This window comes from Alexandromys fortis, unplaced genomic scaffold (genome assembly GCF_014885135.2).
Source record: "Alexandromys fortis isolate MF-2015 unplaced genomic scaffold, M_Fortis_MF-2015_v1.1 scaffold_130, whole genome shotgun sequence".
NCBI classification, from domain to species: domain Eukaryota; kingdom Metazoa; phylum Chordata; class Mammalia; order Rodentia; family Cricetidae; genus Alexandromys; species Alexandromys fortis.
In genome coordinates, this window is record NW_026068016.1 from 386715 (window position 1) to 405972 (window position 19258).

Genomic DNA, 19258 nt, shown 5'->3' on the forward strand with positions numbered 1-19258 from the left:
TGGCAGTTGGGAAGCTAAGGCAAGAGTTCAGGGCCAGCCTCAGCTTCAGAGAGCCTTTGGGGCCAACCTGGGCTATATAAGACACTGTCACCAGAAAAAAAGCAAATAAATAAAGAATTCTTAAGCTTTCGTTTTTAACCAGGAGTGCATGATAGTGAAGAGTATAATTTATATTTGTGCCCTAAAAATTATTCATTGGATCTTCATTTATAATCTGAAAAGTTAATGAAAACAATTATTTGCTATTTAAAGCATTCATCACACCTGCATTTAAATTTTCAATTCCTTTTGCTTTAAGCTCTGAATGATTGGTCTCAAAAAGATGCTGCAGCTTAACTTGGACCATAGTACTATTCAAAAAAAATGTTCTGTTGCAGAAGACATAAAAGGTAAACTCTTAAATTTTATAAAAACCTATTGAAAGATAGTTATCATTCTATTTTTGTTTCTTTTTTTTTAAAGCATTTTAGTTTTTGTTTTTTTTTAAATATTTATTTATTATGTATACAATATTCTGTCTGTGTGTATGCCTGCTGGCCAGAAGAGGGCACTAGACCCCATTACAGATGGTTGTGAGCCACCATGTGGTTGCTGGGAATTGAACTCAGGACCTTTGGAAGAGCAGGCAATGCTCTTAACCTCTGAGCCATCTCTCCAGCCCCTATTTTTGTTTCTTACTAATGGTTTCATGTAGTCCCTTTTTGGTAGATTGAAGGAATCTCATTGAGTTAGACAACTCTCGGACACTTTTCTTTCTTAGCATTTTAAAGAAGACATTTTTATTTGTGCTAATATATATCATGTATGTGTGTGTGGATTCCTGTGTGTGAGTGCAGGCACGTGTGAGCCATGGCATACACGTAGAAACAGGAGAGCTGTTTTTTGTGTTAGCCCTTGACATCCTCTGGCTCAGACAGACTCTTCATTGTCTACCTCTGTGTAGTACAAATAATAAAAACCCAGAAACAGATATTGGAGTTAAGCCTAAAGATCAGAATAGCAAAGCAGCCAGCCACTGGCTCTTATCTCTACCTTAGACCCAAAAATGGGCAAGATTTTGTCTCCACAAAGCCTGAAGACTCCACACCCAACACTCCGCTGTCTCTTACCCTTTATATTCCTCTCTTCACCCAGCCATATCATTCCTGTTTTCCACCTCCCTAGTGCTTGGATTAAAGGTGTGTGATCCTAAATACAGGGATCACCTTTGTGTGAGCTCTGTTTCTTTTTTAGATGGATTCAGTCTTGTGTAGCCCAGGGTGGCCTTGAACTAACAAGAGATCTGTCTGCCTCCGTCTCCTGAGTCTTGGTGTTAAAGGTGTGTGCCTCCACTCCCTGGCCTGTATGCCTGGCTAGTGTGGCTGCTTTGCCCTCTGATCTTCAGGCAAACTTTATTTATTAAAATACCAATAATATACCACTATACCTCTGCACACACCAAGCTAGCTAGTAGCGTATGTCCTGGAATCCTCCATTCTCTACCTGCCATCTCAGTGTAGGACCACTGGGATTCACAAGCACAATACCATGCCCAACCTTACATGAGCTCTGGGGATTTGAACTTAGATTGGCAGGCTTATGCAGCAAGTACTACTCAAGCCAAATCATATCATCTTAACCATTATCAATAGTCATTGTCGTTAGGTGTAGTCACAGTGTTACACAGTTATCCCTGCTATCCACTAGAACATTTGTCTCATCTCATATCAAAACTCTGTACCAATAAATTTTTAGAGTAAAAATACTGTTTGTTTTGAGACAAGGTCTTTCTATATAGTCGTGGCTATCCTAGACCTCCATGTATAGATTGACCTGGCCTGAAACTGACAAAGATCCACCTGCATCTGTCTCCCAAATGCTGGGATTGATGGTGTGTGCCATCACACCTGACAAAATCCTAAATCCGAACATGAGTTTTAAATCGATTTAATTTTTTAACTTTGAGGAAAATTATAAATTTTGTAAGGCGAAAACCATGTGGTATGCATATTATTGGCTGCCCGTGTAGGTGCAAAACAATTACAGCATGTCAAAATAAAATGTATCGCCTGATAAGGAGTTCAGCAGGTGTGGCAGATACAACTGAGGAACCTACTAACCATAAAAACACAGAGAACAAAATGAACTCTTGTGAGAAAAATGCACATACTTATAACCTACCTGTGCTGCATCAGACCTTTTAGAAAACACAGCACACAGCTGTGAAATGGCCATAGCATCATCACCTGTTTGTAGCTAACATTGGCAGTATGCTCAACAGACTGGAAGCAACAGCCGCCTCCCAAAAATGGGCAGAGAGAATTCTATTGTTTTAAGAGTAGTTTTGATTTGGATCTTTCAGGACCTTGGGCCCTAAAGACTTTCAGAACTGTTCCCTGCTAGCAACACCAACAAACACAGAGAGACAACAGAAGCCAAATAGAAGCTATATACCCAACATATCAATACTTACATGATAATATTTAGAAATTAGAGCACCATAGGGCTGGAGCGATGGTTCAGCAGTTAAGAGCACTGACTGCTCTTCCAGAAGACTCAGGTTCAATTCCCAGCACTCACATGGCAGCTCACAAACATCTGTAACTCTAGGATCCAAGTCCCTCATACAGATATATGTACAGGCAAAATACCAATGAACATAAAATAAAAATAAATTATTAAAAAAAGAAAGTGGAGCATCAGAATGAAATTTTTAAAGTCATTTATGTACTGGTTTCTAGAATCTAGAAACATCAATGACAGTAAAAACTAATACGTTCTACATTCAGTAAGCATATAAGTCTATATTATTATCAGATAAAACAGACTTCAAGACAAAGAATACTGTCATAAATAAAACTACATATTTTATCAGGAAGTAAAGAATATTAGAAAATACAAGGGGTAGATGTATGATTACATCAAGAAGATGTAATCATAAGTGTGGGTATGAAGTTAAAATATCAGAAACAGTGGGGAAAGCAGGCAAATGAGCAGTCATAGTCGAAGGTACCGCATGATCCCCAGTGATGCTTGAAGATCACTAAACATAAACTGTGACCATTGTCAGTGCCCTTCAGCTAATTGATGCCAAATAACCAGAATGGGAATTTCTTCTATTAAATATGATATTGTCATGAAAGTAAATCTCACATGACTAGCTGCTGTCTTTGTTAAGGTTTCTGTTGCTGTCCTAAAACACCACAACCAAAACCAACCTGGGGCTGAGAGGGTTTACTTCAGTTTATAGATCTTGGGTCGCACTCCGTTACTAAAGGAAGAAAGGAACTGATGCAGAGGCCATTGGGGAGTGCGGATGACTGCCTTATTCTTCATGGCTTGTTCTTATAGATACTCCTAGGACCTCCTACCCTGGTGTGGCGTCATCCACAATGGGCTGCCCCTTCCCACATCAGTCACTACCCAGGAACATGTACCACAGATTGGCCTGGTGGTAGCATTTTCTCAATTGATGTTCTTGCCTCTCAAGTGACTCTAGACTATGCCAAGCTGGCATGAAAAAATAGCCAGCACACTCATTAAACAAGTCACAACATATCCAAAAGGGTTGGACTTAGAATATTCTCTGGATATACTGTGATTCGATATTAATAACTAGATAGATAACCCATGGGTAAAGGAATTGACAGAAATTTAAAATTATGTCAGACAGAAAGTTAATGAAATATATTGTATCACTGATTGTAGGATACAACTAAATATTTTAAACGCTTAAGGGTAAATATGCCTTAAATGCTAATATACTTACATAGTGTGTTAGAAAAGACTGGAATCAGTGATATGTTGTCTCTGTCAACTGTAGAGAGGAGAAAGGTAAATAGTAACAGAAATAAGCACAAAGTATATAGGAGGACTAAGGTAATAAAGATGATAGAAATCTATAAAACAGGAAGTACAATAAATAGAAGCCAAACACTGAGTCTTTGAATAGATAAAAATTACAGTTTGAGTAACCCTTTAACTCAGGCAAAACTCTAATCAACATAAAAAGGATAATCAAAGGGGGATTTAACTGGGAATGGAACATTATTGTAATATTTGAATATCACCCTGTGCAGCTCACTACATTAAGATATCAGAAGGGCAAAGGAAACAGATCCACAGGTCAAAGCACTTGCATACAAGGAATGGGATATCCTGAGTTCAAATCCCCAGAACCCTTCTAAAATTGGATGTGATAGGGTGTCTGTAGTCCCAGTTTTCTTACTGGCAAGATGGGAGGCAGAGGCAGGACAGTCTTTAGAAGCTGGACAGACTAGCCTGGGAAAGCAGTGGCAAAACAACAAAAGAGAGATCTCTTCTCAGACAAGGTAGAAGGAAGGCAATGACTGACACCTAAGGCTTTCTCCAACCTCCGTACAGTCTGCACCATGGTACTCACATACCCACATTCATTATCACAAACATCGTACACACATGCATGCATCATACACATACCAGAGAGCAATAGAGAAAGACCACGTAATTTCAGTAGACACAGAAAAGCAGTTATTTGACAAAATTCAGCCCCCTTCGTGATTAAAAAAGATTTAACATGACGTGGGGAACGCTAGGAGGAGGGGATATATTGTATGAAAGAAGAATTAAATAATAAAGATATAACAACATTCAGTTAATAGGAAATAGAGGAAATTGCTTCTATTTGGTTACAGAGATGTCTGTTCTTAAAACACACAATATCATTCTTAAATCTTATAGTCAACTTAAATATTAGATTTCCCTGTACCTAAGACCAGGAATAAAGAAATATATTGGTAGATTTTTGAGGATATAATTCTGTTCAGTATACCAAGAAAAAAAGATACAAAATTGGGAATTACGTAGAAATATCCAGGTGTGATGGCACAAATTTGTAATCCCAATATTTGGATGGCTGAGGTAAGAATATTTAGACCAGCCTGGGCTAAATAATGAGACCCTGTCTTAAAAAGTAAGGGAGGGAGGAGAGGCTTAGGAGTCATAAATTCCTTAGTCCATTTTTATCATGGAAGTACTTTTCCTTCCCTTATGACAGAGAGTTCCGCTGGATTATAGTATTCTGAGTTGGTAGTTATCTTTCACAACTTGAAATACATCATAGCAAGCCCTTCTGGTTACACCATTGGATAATCTGATGTTATTCCAATGGGTCTGCCTTTACATGTGACTTGCTGTTTCTCCCAGGCCATATTCAGTATACCTTTTTTGTTTTTCTGCTTATATTTAGTGTTTTAATTATAATTAGTGTTTTAATTATAATGTGGGAGGGTCTTTTTCTCATCTTGTCTGCTTGTTATCCTTAACACCTCTTCAATGTGAGTTGGCATCTCTTTTCCTGACTATGGGAAATTTGTTCTGACTCTTTTGAAGATGTTTTCTATGACTTTAGAAAGAGATTCTATAACCCATAAATTTGGTCTCTTCCAGGTCCTCTAGCTTGGAATTCCCACTTGTTATCTGTGTCCTTGCTAGACTGTCTCAGTACTTCCAATTGTCTCCAAGCTTAGATTCTGTCCTCTCTGTGCTCCATCTACTGCTGAGGCTTTCTGCAGAGTTTTTTATTTGACTATATTTTTTTATTTTCAGACTCAAGACTGGTTTTTCGTCAATATTTTATTCAGCCATTTTGCTGAATTGCTCTTTCATTTCATCCATAGCCTTCCTTGTTAAGCAAGCTGTCTGTATCTTTAAACATGCTTATAATCATTATCGTAAGTTCTTTCGGATTTCATCTAATTCTAACTAGATGTCATTGTTATAGGGATGAGTAATCTTTGGAGGAGTTATGTTGTCTTGATTTCTTGTGTTACTTGCATTGGGATCTCTACTTCTGTGTTATTTCTTTGCTTGTTTTATTTTTATCAGCTATATTCTTTCAATTGAACTGTTTGCAGCGTTCAGTGAGACTTCAGTGTCGTGGTGTTGAATTGTAGCTCACTAAGTAACTCCTCAGACCAGGTCCAGGTACCTGGTGTGTCCTCTGTATTGCTTCTTTCGTAGGTTATGAACCGAGAGCGTGACCACAGCCTTTTGATAGCACCATTAGGCATTATCATAATAGCCAGTTAATGACAGTGGCTACTTTGACTTTCATAGCTGTAGAAGGATGAACAACTAAATACGGCGCATGCTCAGATTTTAGTTAATCTCTACCTTAATTTTTGAGACAGGGTTCTTGCTGATCCTGGAACTCACCCATCTGGGAAGACTAACTGTCCAACAGGTCCCAGGAATTCTGCCTCCACCTTTGCAGCCCCAGGATTACAGGCAGAGTGCAGCCATGCCCTTCTTCTCATGTGGGTGCTGGGGAATGGACTCATTCATGTTCTCATGCTTACACAGCAAGCAATTAACCAGCTGAACCATCTAGCCAATAATTCCCTTAAAAACTAAAATTGAACAAGCTGGTCAGCTTATTAAGTTGTATTCCTTAATGTGCACAGATTTTTGCATGTCATATCTTGTAATTTTTTATTGTTGATCTCAAAATTTGTGTGAAAAAGCAAACATAAAATACTGAAAACAGTGGGGGTTTTTTCTATAATTTTTCTGCGGCAATGAAAGTTTTCTATAGCTGTAATGTTGATTCTGGTTCATGAGCATAGATGATTGCCGAGCACTCAATGATGACAGGGCCATTTCATTTAAATGTAAACACTCATATGGAGCTAATGGATATGTTAATGGTGTGGATGAAAACAGTGAAAAGAAGAGAGTTAGGATTTATCACTGTGCAACTTAGTCACAAAGCTACAGTAACTTAGACTGTGCTACTGGCTTAAGACGGACAAGTAGACCAACGGAGCAGAGTTTAGGACCTGGAAATAGAACAACAGAGCTATGGCTTCTAATTTTTGACAAAAGAAGCAATAACATGCCATGGAAAGGAGGATAACCCATTCAATAAACGCTGCTGGCAAAGCTGGGTGTCTACCTGCCGAAGAGTGAAAATAGACATTATCTTGTCACCTTGTATAAAAGTCACTTCAAAGTGGGCCAAAGAACATAATTTAGCTGCTAGAAGAAAACAGTGGATACTGTTCAGAAGACACTGGGGCAGGGAAGGACTTTCTGAAAAGAATTTCAGGAGCACAGGAAGTAGCCCCGGTCTCAACAAATGAAACTAAGAAGCTTCTGTATTTCAAATAGGGAGTAATATAAAGAATTTATAACAAAATGCAAAAGTCAAATACCCATCAAATAAAACTGTCAGTCAATAAATGGGCTAATGAAACAGATAGTTTTTAAAAAGCCCCAAGCTATTTTTAAATACACAACATCCCTAGACATCAGGAAAATACAAAATAACCCCACTTTGATATAACACCTCACCACAGTCAGAATGGCTCATCAGAAATTCGCCACCAAATGTTGGCGAGAATGTGGGGAAAGAGGAACCTTATTCACTGCTGGTAGAGGTGCAAATTAATACAGCAATTATAGATTAATTAAAATATTAAAGTAGAACTATCATATGACCCAACTTATTCCACTCCTCGGCATATACCCAGAGAGCTCCCTTTCCTTTTTTTAAAAAAAAATATTTATTCTTATTATGTATACAATGTTCTGTGTGTATGCCTGCAGGCCAGAAGAGGGCACCAGACCTTATTACAGATGGTTGTGAGCCACCATGTGGTTGCTGGGAATTTAACTCAGGACCTTTGGAAGAGCAGGCAATGCTCTTAACCGCTGAGCCATCTCTCCAGCCCCCTCCCTTTCCTATCATAGAGATATTTCCACACACATGTTTATTGCTACTGGAATAAGCCTATTTTAGAGAGGAAATGGAGCCAATCTTGATGTCCATCAGCAGATGAAATGTGATCATAAGAATGTGGTTCATACACAAAATGGAACGTTGTTGGGTTGCAAAGAAAATGAAATTTATAGGAAAATGGATGGACTTAGACTGTATAATATTGATAAATAAGTAAGGTCACTCAGACTCAAAAACAAATGCATGTCTTCCCTCATGTACAGATCCAGCCTATAATGTATGTGTATTTGTATGCAAATAGCTCTAAGTGTGGGTATAGTATGACATTTAGAAAAGAGACCAAGAAAGGGTAAGAGTAGGCAATGAAGAAGGTCAGCATGAGGATGACGCACACAGTATGTAAGGCGCTGAAAACTAATGCCCTACACAAAGGCTCTGCGGCTTCAGAGCAGCAGTTCTAGCGGTATAGAAGTTCACTGAGATTCATGGCGTTTGGGACAGGGAGGTGCTCATTTGAGCAGCTACTTAATCAAATGTGTGATGCTTTTATCTGTGAGTTCGTTATAATAAAGGGATTTTAAGAATGATAATAGGCAAATAGATCAGTACAACAGAATAAGACCTTTATGTCAATTCACACATATGTTGTGGTTCTCATATCTGATAAAGATGCTAAAAGCAATCCAAATGGAAAAGGAATGTTGATGTTGTTGTTGTTTGTTGTTGTTGTTGTTTTGAGACTGGATTTCTCTGTGTCACTGACTGTCCTGGAACTAGCTCTTGTAGTCCAGGCTGTCCTCAAACTCACAGAGATCTGCCAGCCTCTGCCTCCCAAGTGCTGGGATTAAAGGCGTGCGCCACCACTACCTGGTGAAAAAAAAAATTATTTTAAACTAATAGAGACAGAGCAATTAGATAACTTATACAGTAGAATCTCCTAGATCCATTTTTCACATATCTAAATGTCTGTGTATTCATATATATATATGTGTATATATATATATATATGCACATACACACACACAAAGTTCAAAGTGGAAAAAAAGCCAAAAAAATCTAAAAAAAAACCTGTACAAGTTAGGTACAGGCAAAGATTACTTAGATCAGAAAGCATGCATAATAACCAAGAAGAACAAAGTTAATAAATTAGACTTAGTTGAATTTTAAAACATCATCAAAAGGCAGAAGTAAAAAAATGCAAAGGCAAACCACAGCCTTCAAAAATATTTACAATGCACATATCTAATGAGGATCTACTGCCCAGCATTTATAAAAATCTTCTACAATGCAGATATTTTTAAAAGACATGCTAAGTTAGAAGGTGTGAAAAGATTTGAATAGATTGTTCACAAATGCACAAAAAGCCAAAAATATAGTATCATTAGTAATCACGGAGAGGCAGAGACATATCCAGCAGCAAACCTACAACAGAAAGCTTGCCGACCCCAACAGGGTCTAGGACAGGACACTGCATGAAGCTGCTGGAACTCAGACCTGTTGAAAATATAAAGTTACACATTCATGTTGGAGGAAGATGTGATTCTTGCAAGAAGACGTTGAACCACAACATGCTGTATAAGTCGGAAATTCTGCTCTTGGCTATCTGTCCAAAAGAAATAAAAGTATATATACGCAAAAAAGATTAGGGATGTACCCAGAAGCTGCCCACTAACAGAAACACATGTGACCAAGATGTTGTGTGAACAAATTGATGTAATTATACAGTGAAATTAATGTAATTAACTGCCCCAGTTTTCCTGGAGTTTTCTAGAAAGTGGATCTTTCAAGTGCTAAACCAGGAAAAGCCATGGCAAAACATGAGAACTTGGTCACCCTCAGCAATGACAAGAGGTAACCTCTGGTGACACTGAGACATGTAAAATGAAATCTGAAAACAAGTCTGTAGTCTTTGATTCACTTAGATGAAGCTCTAAAAGAAGAACTAGGTTGAAAAACAGAAATGTGAGTGTTTTTGTCTAGGGATTGGCTGTTGATGAGCAGCTGTGGGAGCCCTGTGTACTGATGATGGTGGTCTATTCTTGGTAGAACTTTAGCCTATCAGTGATTGCACCCATTTTTATTTTTCAATTCTGAGCTTTGCGGGGTAACTCCCATTTATTTTCTGAAGCCCTGGTTTTCTTTCATTGTTTTATATGTTTATATATATAGTATATATATATATGTTTATATATAGTTTGTCTATAAGTTATTTTATGAATTATGTCATAGTTTTTGATTCATTGCCCTTTCCCCACTGAAAATGCCTGCACTGTTTATAGGTTTAAGCAGTTAATCTATTTTATTCAGGCAGTTATTTTATTTCACAAAGTGAAAAATTTCATACTTTCTCTCTCTCTCTCTCCCTCTCTCTCTCTCTCTCTCTCTCTCTCTCTCTCTCTCTCTCTCTCTCTCTCTCTCTCTCTGTGTCTCTGTCTCTCTGGTGTGTGTGTGCATATGTGACCTTGCACTTTGGTGGCTAACTTAGGTAATTCTTACAACATTCTATTTTGTTCTTCTTAACATACTTTTCTTCGATATGTTCCTTTAAAATCTAACCCAAGCAGGGTGTGATGGTATATAGTAGTTTCAGATATTCAGGAAGCTTAAGAAGGAATTTTACTAGAGCTCAAAGAGATCAAGAACATCCAGTGAGCATAGTGATATATTTTTCATAATTTTTTTAAACTCTGGATTGATTCTAGTTTGATGTTTTATTAACTTGAAGGGGAGGCAGAAAATTCAAATGTATATTTACTAAAGATTTTTATCTGTACATTTTTTTAAACTTAATCTTTTTATGCATTAGCAAACAAAGGTTTGATATAATGTACGGAATTCAATCAAGGAATAAACTCTACTGTCAACATCTTTCCAAGTATCTTCTTTTGCTTTTTAGTTCTTTCAGCTGCCTCTCATATGTGCTGTTCTTATGAGGAAGTCGGTTATGATAGTGATTCTCAGCTCTGCCAGGACCAATCTACCCTCTTATGAACAAACTGTTACATTTCTTGTATTTACTTATTGTGTGTGTGTGTGTGCGTGTGTACACACCTGTGGAGGTCAGAGGACAAGTGTGAGAGTCTGTTTTTTCCTTCCATCATGTGGGTTCTGGGGATCAAACTCAGGACTTCAGAATTGGTAAATAAAAGAAGTTAACAAATATCAATCTGTAAATTTGGGAGCATGATATAATCAGAAATTTGTCTCCAGACATAAGAATCATAAATGGGGCCAGGCGGTGGTGGCGCACGCTTTTAATCCCAGCACTCGGGAGGCAGAGGCAGGCGGATCTCTGTGAGTTCGAGGTCAGCCTGCTCTACAGAGCAAGTTCCAGGACAGGCTCCAAAGCTATAGAGAAACAAACAAACAAAAAAAAAGGAATCATGAATGGGGGTGGTGGCAGAGGCAGAGGTGGGTGTTTTCCATTATCATATACGTCAAGCAATATTGATAGTGCTATAGTTTTATGAAATAATTGAACTCTTGATAAAATTTTGAAAAAATCCAAATGCAAGTTTGATGTAATTTCCATAATTATAATAGGAATTTCACACATTATATGTGCTTCTGGAAAATTTGGCATGTATTTAAATTATACAAACTATTTTTAGTTATTACAAGTTTTTATTTTAAAAAATAGTTTTCATTACAATTTAAAAAGTTTGAGAACCCTCCTTTTTTAAAGCATACTCAATGAGTTAATAAACATGTATAAAGAGAAACTCATTTTAAGAACATAAAAAGGGCTGGGCATGGTGGCACACACCTTTAATCCCAGCACTCAGAGGCAGAGGCAGGTGGATCTCTTTGAGTTTCAGGCCAGCCTGGTCTACAGAGTGAGTTCCAGGACAGCCAGGGTTACATAGAGAAGCCCTGTCTTGAAACAAAAAACAAACAACAACAACAAAAAAGCAAAAACAAAAGAACCATAAAAAAGTAAAAGATAACCTCCATAGGTCTTCATCCAACTTTAAAGCGGTACACCGTCTGGTCATTGTTATCAAGGTCATGAAGGCTGTCTTAATAACCCAGATGCTGAGCTTCATTCTTTCACTAAGGTCTCATGAAGAAAAATTAGATAATCCAACAAACAAACAAATATTAGCTTCTGACATCCTAGTTGGGTCCCTAAATTCTGCACTTGAGATACAGTGGATTTTATTCCCAGTGACCAGTGGGTGGTTTCCCACATGAACTGAAATCATCTTCTCTGCTTTCTTTGAAAACGTGAATTTAAACGTTCACTAAAGACATAAGCTCTAGTATTTAAAATCGCTGGCTCATATGGGATTAAAGATTTAATGAAAAGTGCCCACTTAAGAAAGAGTGTCTTGTGCCGCAAGAGTTAGGAAGTCAAGTGAACTCAATTCAGGATTCTGCCCACAGAGCAGTCAGTGAAAGAGACTCCAAAGAGCTGCTCTTTGTACAGCTTATTTGTGTGAGCTACTCTTTCAGTTCTGACATGGAGTCAGAATTCAGAACAGTCCACAAACAATCCTATACCAGGCTAATTTTTGTCCCAGTCTGCAAAACAGTACCATATCACTAGGGCCATATGTCTTTGTTTAAACATTGACTAGGGGCCCTGCTTAGCTATATGTCCTTATTCTAGGAAGATGTTCATCAATACCTATGATCATGAACTGGCAGAAAAGCACAAGGAGCCCTCCCAGCAGGGTGGGTGGCTTCATAGCTTCAGATCACAGTGAAAACGGGAAATAGACTACCAAACATGTTAACGTGTAAAATGGAGTTCAGTTCCGGCCAGATAACATTAAACCGGTTTTTCTTCTTGGATATCATAAAGATCAGAGGAGAGCTCTCCTGTAGGAGTACTCCTCTGTGACTTACAGGTCATTTAGTAACCCTGGACCTTGAGTGCTAAATGTTGTAATTGTTCCTTAAGCTTGTGACAATTGAACACAAACCTTCCAAATTACCATGTTGAATGTTTACTTGAAATGGATCAGTCTCTTTGGCAACGCTCTTACCTCTTAGAATAATGTTTTTAACTCGAAGGTAAAATATGAAGGATTACAAAGAAAACCAACTGTATTAAAATAAAGACCCCAGGTTGAGAGTCCCTGCAAACAATACCATCACAGTCCTCTTCCTTGTGCTCAATACATTTAAAAACCACGAAGTAACAAGAATTTCTATATCCGGGGAAATGGTAAAAGCCGTAGTACAGACTATTACACATTGGAAAGCATAGCTGAGGACCTGGAATATTGTCAGCAATATACTGTCACTCAAAGGACTATCATCCATTTCCTAATAAATGGAGCAAGTACGCAAAGAGCTGAATTTCTATTCTTGCTTTGTATCAGGAAAAAAAGTGTATCAAATGGACTAGCGCTTCCATTTCCCCATCCCACGTTGATTAGACTACATTGATTACAATCAGTTGTGGCTCAGGTCTTTGGCCAGTTTGTCTATTCGTGTATTACTACAGGAATAAGGCAACTTCGGCAAAACAAAATCTTCCTTCAGCTGCCATTTGGCAAGTGGCCGAAGCACTCACATACATTAAACGTGATGCAATCCAGGAACAGGAATGATAGGCAGAATAATCAAGAGTTGACCTGAGCAGATGTCCACTCGGCTTCTAGGGGGGACTCTGCAAGCGGTGACTGCTGTATGCAGATGGAGGGCTCGCTCACCATAGAAACATGCTGAAACCGTGCCTGGGCGTCTCATTTCCACAGGGCATGTCTCTGTGCCAGACTGTCGTCGTCGGCTCTGTCGTCATTCTTCTCTACTCCTCCAGAGCTTGCTACAACCTGGTAGTGATCGCCATATCACAGGATACGTTAGAGAGTCCGTTTAATTATGGCTGGGATAATCTTTCAGATAAGGTGAGTATCTGTCACACATTACCAGTCTCCAGCTGATACACCTGATAATTAAGTTAGTCCTAGCAAGAACATTTGGTGTTTGACTCAGACATGGTTTTATGTAGTCTCCACTCTCTGTAAAACTGTTTAAATTTTCCCATTTGCATGTGAACCTTGGGATCATTCTTCAAAAAGTCTTATCTAAGATAATAATTTATTTTGTAAATAATAGTAGCGCTAGAAACCTGTTAGTCATACGCCTATTTGCTAGCTTTTTAAAGGATGATATTTTTAATATCTCTAGGTAATTGTCTGTCATTAGCCAGTGAATACAGCTAATGCCCTATATGGATGAAAGAACTGTGTGAATCTTAATACTTGGTTCAGATTTATATATATGTATAAATAATTACTTTTTTGGGGTTTTTTTTGTTGTTTTGGTTTTTCAAGACAGGGTTTCTCTGTAGCTTTGGAGCCTGTCCTGGAACTAGCTCTTGTAGACCAAGCTGGCCTCGAACTCACAGAGATCCGCCTGCCTCTGCCTCCCGAGTGCTGGGATTAAAGGCGTGCGCCACCACGGCTGGGCAATAATTACTTTCTTTACATCTGTTTTTATCAGCCTTGCAAAGTGAAGAGCATTGGTAGATCTTTGTGTGTCCGGATATTTACTGTAATTTTCAGCATTGTAGCTATACGTCTTTAACTCCTCAGCACGTCATCTCCTTCCTAAAAGTACAGCTGCACAGTTAGATGTCTATCTCCGTTTCACTTTGCCCTGAATCCAGGGCCTTCTGGAAGACTGTGTCACTCGCTAGCTAAGGAGATGGACTTCTCGCATGTGATTCTGTGTGGCAGATTCTCTTCACTTCTTTTCCTGCTTCCCCTCTCCCGGCGTCTGGTGGAAGAGAAACAAATTCAGTATGTAGAGTAGTCCCAAAGTATATTTAAAAAATCAGTCGTGCTGATTTACTTAGCACGTCTCGTTTTTCCGCAGGCCTAACTCACAGTGCTATTGTGCCAGTGGGGCAGCTGGAATAGTGAACCCTTACAACTAACCCTCTTCAGACCATGGTGCCTCAAATGACATCATTCTGCATTATCCAAGGACTAAAATTATTTTTCTAAGATAATGCACTGAAAAAATTTAATTGTCTTGTTGTACTTTAAAAAAAAGTACTGTTATGTTCCTTGAAGGAAAAAATACCATTACATGAGAAGTTACAAAATAACAAAACACAGGAAAGTTCAGTACTTTCGTGATTATACTTAATATATGTTAACTTACCCAGCCTGAAGCACTTGTGGCAAGTGATTGCTTAAATATAAAACCAGTGTGAAAATGCTCTGCCATGCTCTGTGGACAGGCTCGTGGAGAAGATGGAAATGGAGGAGACTACATCGTCTTCGGAATGGTCCTCTTTCTGTGGGAACACGTACCAGCGTGGTCAGTGGTACTGTTTTTCCGGGCACAGAGATTAAACCAGAACCTGGTAAGATATCATAATATCCCCCATGCTCAATCTCATTTTTTTTTTAAAGCATGGAATATTTATCCTGAGTTTCTGCTTTTAGTAAGTCTGAGACTAAAACTCCCAGATTCTCGTCTCCGGTCTTACCCAGTCTCTAACGCTGCATCCACAGGCACCAGCTGGCATGGTGAGCAGCCACAGCTACAGCTCCAGAGCTTTCTTTTTCGACAATCCAAGACGGTATGACAGTGATGACGACTTGCCAAGACTGGGGAGCTCACGAGAAGGAAGGTAGATGTAACTAGTCCCTTAGGCTGGGTTAGCATTGAAATTTTGCAAAAACAACTCTGGGCTTTAACCCACCCATTAAACAGGTGATTTGGCAGAGCATGTCAATAAATACGATCATGAACTGCTTAACCTATTGGGGCTTAACCATATGGTACAACGTGCTCTGTAAACAAGTGTCAGCTGACCTGAAGACAGTATATCACCCTTTCTGAAAAAATGTTGAGGTGGGATCGTATCATCTCAGGACCCACCTCGGTCAAAGTGAAAGCATGTAGTCCCAGACAGGGAAGGGTTGCTGGACGCTGTATATTTGCTTCCTTGATCCCGGTGCAGATCCAGGTCAGAAAAGAAAAGGCTTCCTGCGCCCCCATAGTTCAGAACCATCAGAAAGAAAGCCTTCTCATACACCAACAGGACTCTTCCAGCCTGATCCCTTCTCAGTAACTCTAACTTCACCTGGACAAGTCCTGTACATCATCTGTGAAGTAGGAAGGGAACATAGCCTGCCTGGTTCGTGGGCTTGAGATGAGGAGCAAAGCATAGCACATAGAGCATACGATTATTGTCAGGTGCATTCTGTCTCTTCTGTGATGTGTGTTACAAGGCAGAGATATCAGATAGAAGCCATTAAATTGTGTAGAAAGCTCAGGCTGGCCTCGAACTCGTGATCCTCCTGCCTCTGCCTCCTTCAGCAAATCCTACCGGCGTGTGCCACCACTGCCGGCAAATTGTGTAGAAAGCCTGTGTTTTGCACATTTAAATATACTTCTGTGTTGTGAAATTCTTTGGAAATGTTAAAAATGCCAGTGTGGCCTCTTCTAATCACAGCCCTCTGGCTTCTTTGCCTTACTTTTTTGCTATTGCAGTTTATCAAACTCGCAAAGTTTGGGCTGGTATGGCACCATGACTGGGTGTGGCAGCGGCACGTACACAGTGACCCCGCCGCTGAATGGCCCTGTGACAGACACTGCTCCCTTACTCTTCACATGCAGTAACCTGGATCTGAGGAGTCATCATCGATTCTACGTGACTCCGCAGAACTGAAGGCTTTCCTGCAGCAGGCATCTCGAACTGTTTTCATGGATGTGTACGTGTACTCGGCATCTTTAAAAGCATCTACATCAACATTGCGTCATCTACTGCAACTAGCAAAATCTGGAAATCCAGCCGTGTTTCGTGAAGAGCCTCAAAACACAGCTGTTTGTTTTGACCTCGGCATAGTGAAATTCGAAGTTGGGAGGAGAGAGAGATTAGATGCTAAGGTACTTGATGACCTCAGAACCTCCTAACTTTGAGTGTACAACGCACATTTGCATATTTGCACTTTTACCTGTGTTCAGAAAGAATATTTTGCAGTCCCCAAAGCCACGCTCAAGTATTGAGTATTCACACCTGAATATTATTGTACACCAGTTCAGAAGGCAGTTTTTCCACAAAAAAATCAAAACCTAGAAATCCAGAGGTGTACTCTCCATGGAATCTTTACCCAACTTCAGCTTTAGAGTGTGATCAGTGCACAGAGTTAAGGCTTAAAAATATCATTCCTTTTAAAAACATGTAACATTGAAGACAGTTTTTAAAGCATGTTTTGAAAACAATTTTGATTAAATTACTCCATTATTTTAAACAAGTGATAGTAGAAACCCTTCAATGGTGCTGCTGGCTGGTAGTGTTCTTAACAGTGAGCCAGTAGAGACTGTGTGGCTTTGAGCAGGACTGGTCAAGTGGCTATTCTGTATGACTAAGGTAAGTAGCAGTTTAAGCATGATTCTTCCAGAAGCAATAGTGACTTTTGCATAGGGGGTTTCAGTAGAACTTCTTGGGACTAACAAACAAGCTTACAGATGCACTTAGGGATTGTTCATTTTAAAAAGTGCTAAGTTAAAAACAGTATGTTTTCAAAGCGTATTCAATTTATCTGAAAGGAGATGGAGCAAATCCCACCTACTGAGTCATGATTGTCCTCAGGTAAATTAAATCATGAGACATTTTGCAGTGAGCTAAAGTGCAATACTTTATAAAATGTGTAATCCTGCCTTTATTTTTCACATTTTATACCTTGTATATGGGCTAAGCCAAATTAAATTAATTCCAATCAATTCCAGTACCGGATTAATAAGCAAAAAAGAGAAGTGTAGAGGTTAACAACATTGGGATAGTTTAGGACTTCATTTAAACTGTTTTAAATATGCTACTGTAAGCAGTGTGCTTGAGTGCACTCAAGCCCACACACACAACAGTAGGCAAAGACAACACAATTTTAAAATGCACTTTCTACCTGTGTGTCTATGGGAAGCAGATGCTGAATACCTCAGCTTCCAAGGGGACACGCAGCATAGGCTTCACGCAGGTAAGGGTGACCCCACACAGCATCTACCAGCTGCCCTCTTCTATCTACTGACTAGAAACTGTCTTATTTGTACTCATACCGAAAATCTTTCAGCTTTTTAACAACTAATGCAGCAACTTCACAAAAATATATATGAATCTTTAAAAACATTGTTAATCCTTTCTATCTTTTGAGAGGATGGTATAAAGCCAAATACTTTTCTTCTTTTTATGAACAACTGATTTTAAATTCAATCTGAAGCATACTTATACACAGCGTTTGTTTGTAAGTTCTTACTGAAACAAATGATTTCAGCTTTTATAGTGTAGAAGTTAGCCTTGGTACTATGACAACAACCTAACAATAGTCTACAACTGTGGATTTCTTTTCAGTTTTTCGGTTTTTCAGAAAACCAGTTTATTTTGATGATGTTAGGTATCTAACCCTATTGTTTTTGTTTGATAATTTTTTTCTAGTTAAGCTTCTCTACACAAACATCCTGGTTGACAAAGTAAACAAAGATTACATAAACTCTTCAGATAAAGAATCTCAATTCTTTTTGCTGCACTGGTTGACTATGCTGAATTTGAGATTTATTATATTTATCACTGACTCAAGTACCTAAATTCTCTTTTTTTGGTTTTGGAGACAGGGTTTCTCTGTGGCTTTGGAACCTGTCCTGGGACTAGCTCTTGTAGACCAGGCTTTTTTTTTTTTTTTTAAGAAAAAAAAAAAAAAAAGAGTCTCTCTATGTAGTCCTGGCTGTCCTGGAACTCACTGTGTAGACCAGGCTGGCGGGATTAAAGGTTTGCGCCACCACACCTGGCCTATAAAGTACCTAAATTCTTAACGTCTGTCTCCTACACATCTCACAGTACATCACCAAAGAAGAAATCTGCCCGTTTGCTTAAAAATTCAAAAGCACTAGCAGCACTTTAAGTCTGTTCTCAGAGGGAGCTGTTCATAAGGTTAAAGGGCTACAGTTCCTGTCCACCTGCCCTGAAGCACATGACAACCCCAGCCCTTCCTCACAATCATTGATTAGAAAGTCGAAACTCATTGCTTAAGTGTATAATCCTACAGTGATTAGAAATATTTGTCCTTATTCTTTATTTCATTTGGGTTGCTATTAATTTTGAAACTCTTAACCACCTATTGTAGCTGACTGTAGTTTTATGGACAATGTAATTTATAGCTGAAGTGGCTTTTTTATGCGTAATAGCCTTTTTATTGTTTAATGGTGTTTCTCAGCTATACAGTCAGTGTCAAACTGGTTGCAAAGGTATAGCTGTGGCCAATGAATGTATTTGTTGTTTCACTAAATTATAATAAAACACTACTGTTAATGAATGTGCTTTTAATTTGGAGGCGTGCTTTCTTAATATCCCTTAATGGAATTCATTCAATTTCTTTCAAAAATCTCACTACAACTGGAATTTGCTTTTAGTGAATAATGAATACATCTGGATCACAACACATATTTCAGCCTGTTTGAAATAAAGTACCATGTTCATAAATGGTAGTGTCATTAGGTAGACATTTATTCAAATGCTAAGAAAAATCCTCACAAGTGACATTTCCCTCCTGAGAATCTTACAGTTCGTCTAGTCTACAATCCAAGCTATTCTTCCAT

The 19258-nt window shown here is 38.7% G+C and overlaps 1 protein-coding gene across 1 annotated transcript in view; it reads left to right on the forward strand.

Annotated features, from left to right (window-relative positions):
• Positions 1-18833, forward strand: part of Gpr137c (G protein-coupled receptor 137C) — a 61152-nt gene extending 42319 nt beyond the window's left edge. Inside the window, exons 4-7 of the mRNA XM_050162445.1 lie at positions 13408-13557; positions 14901-15026; positions 15178-15296; positions 16163-18833. Of these exons, the coding sequence (XP_050018402.1) occupies positions 13408-13557; positions 14901-15026; positions 15178-15296; positions 16163-16340 (573 nt within the window). The 3' untranslated portion in view covers positions 16341-18833. The remainder of the gene's footprint in view (positions 1-13407; positions 13558-14900; positions 15027-15177; positions 15297-16162) is intronic.
• Positions 18834-19258: the final 425 nt, after the last annotated feature.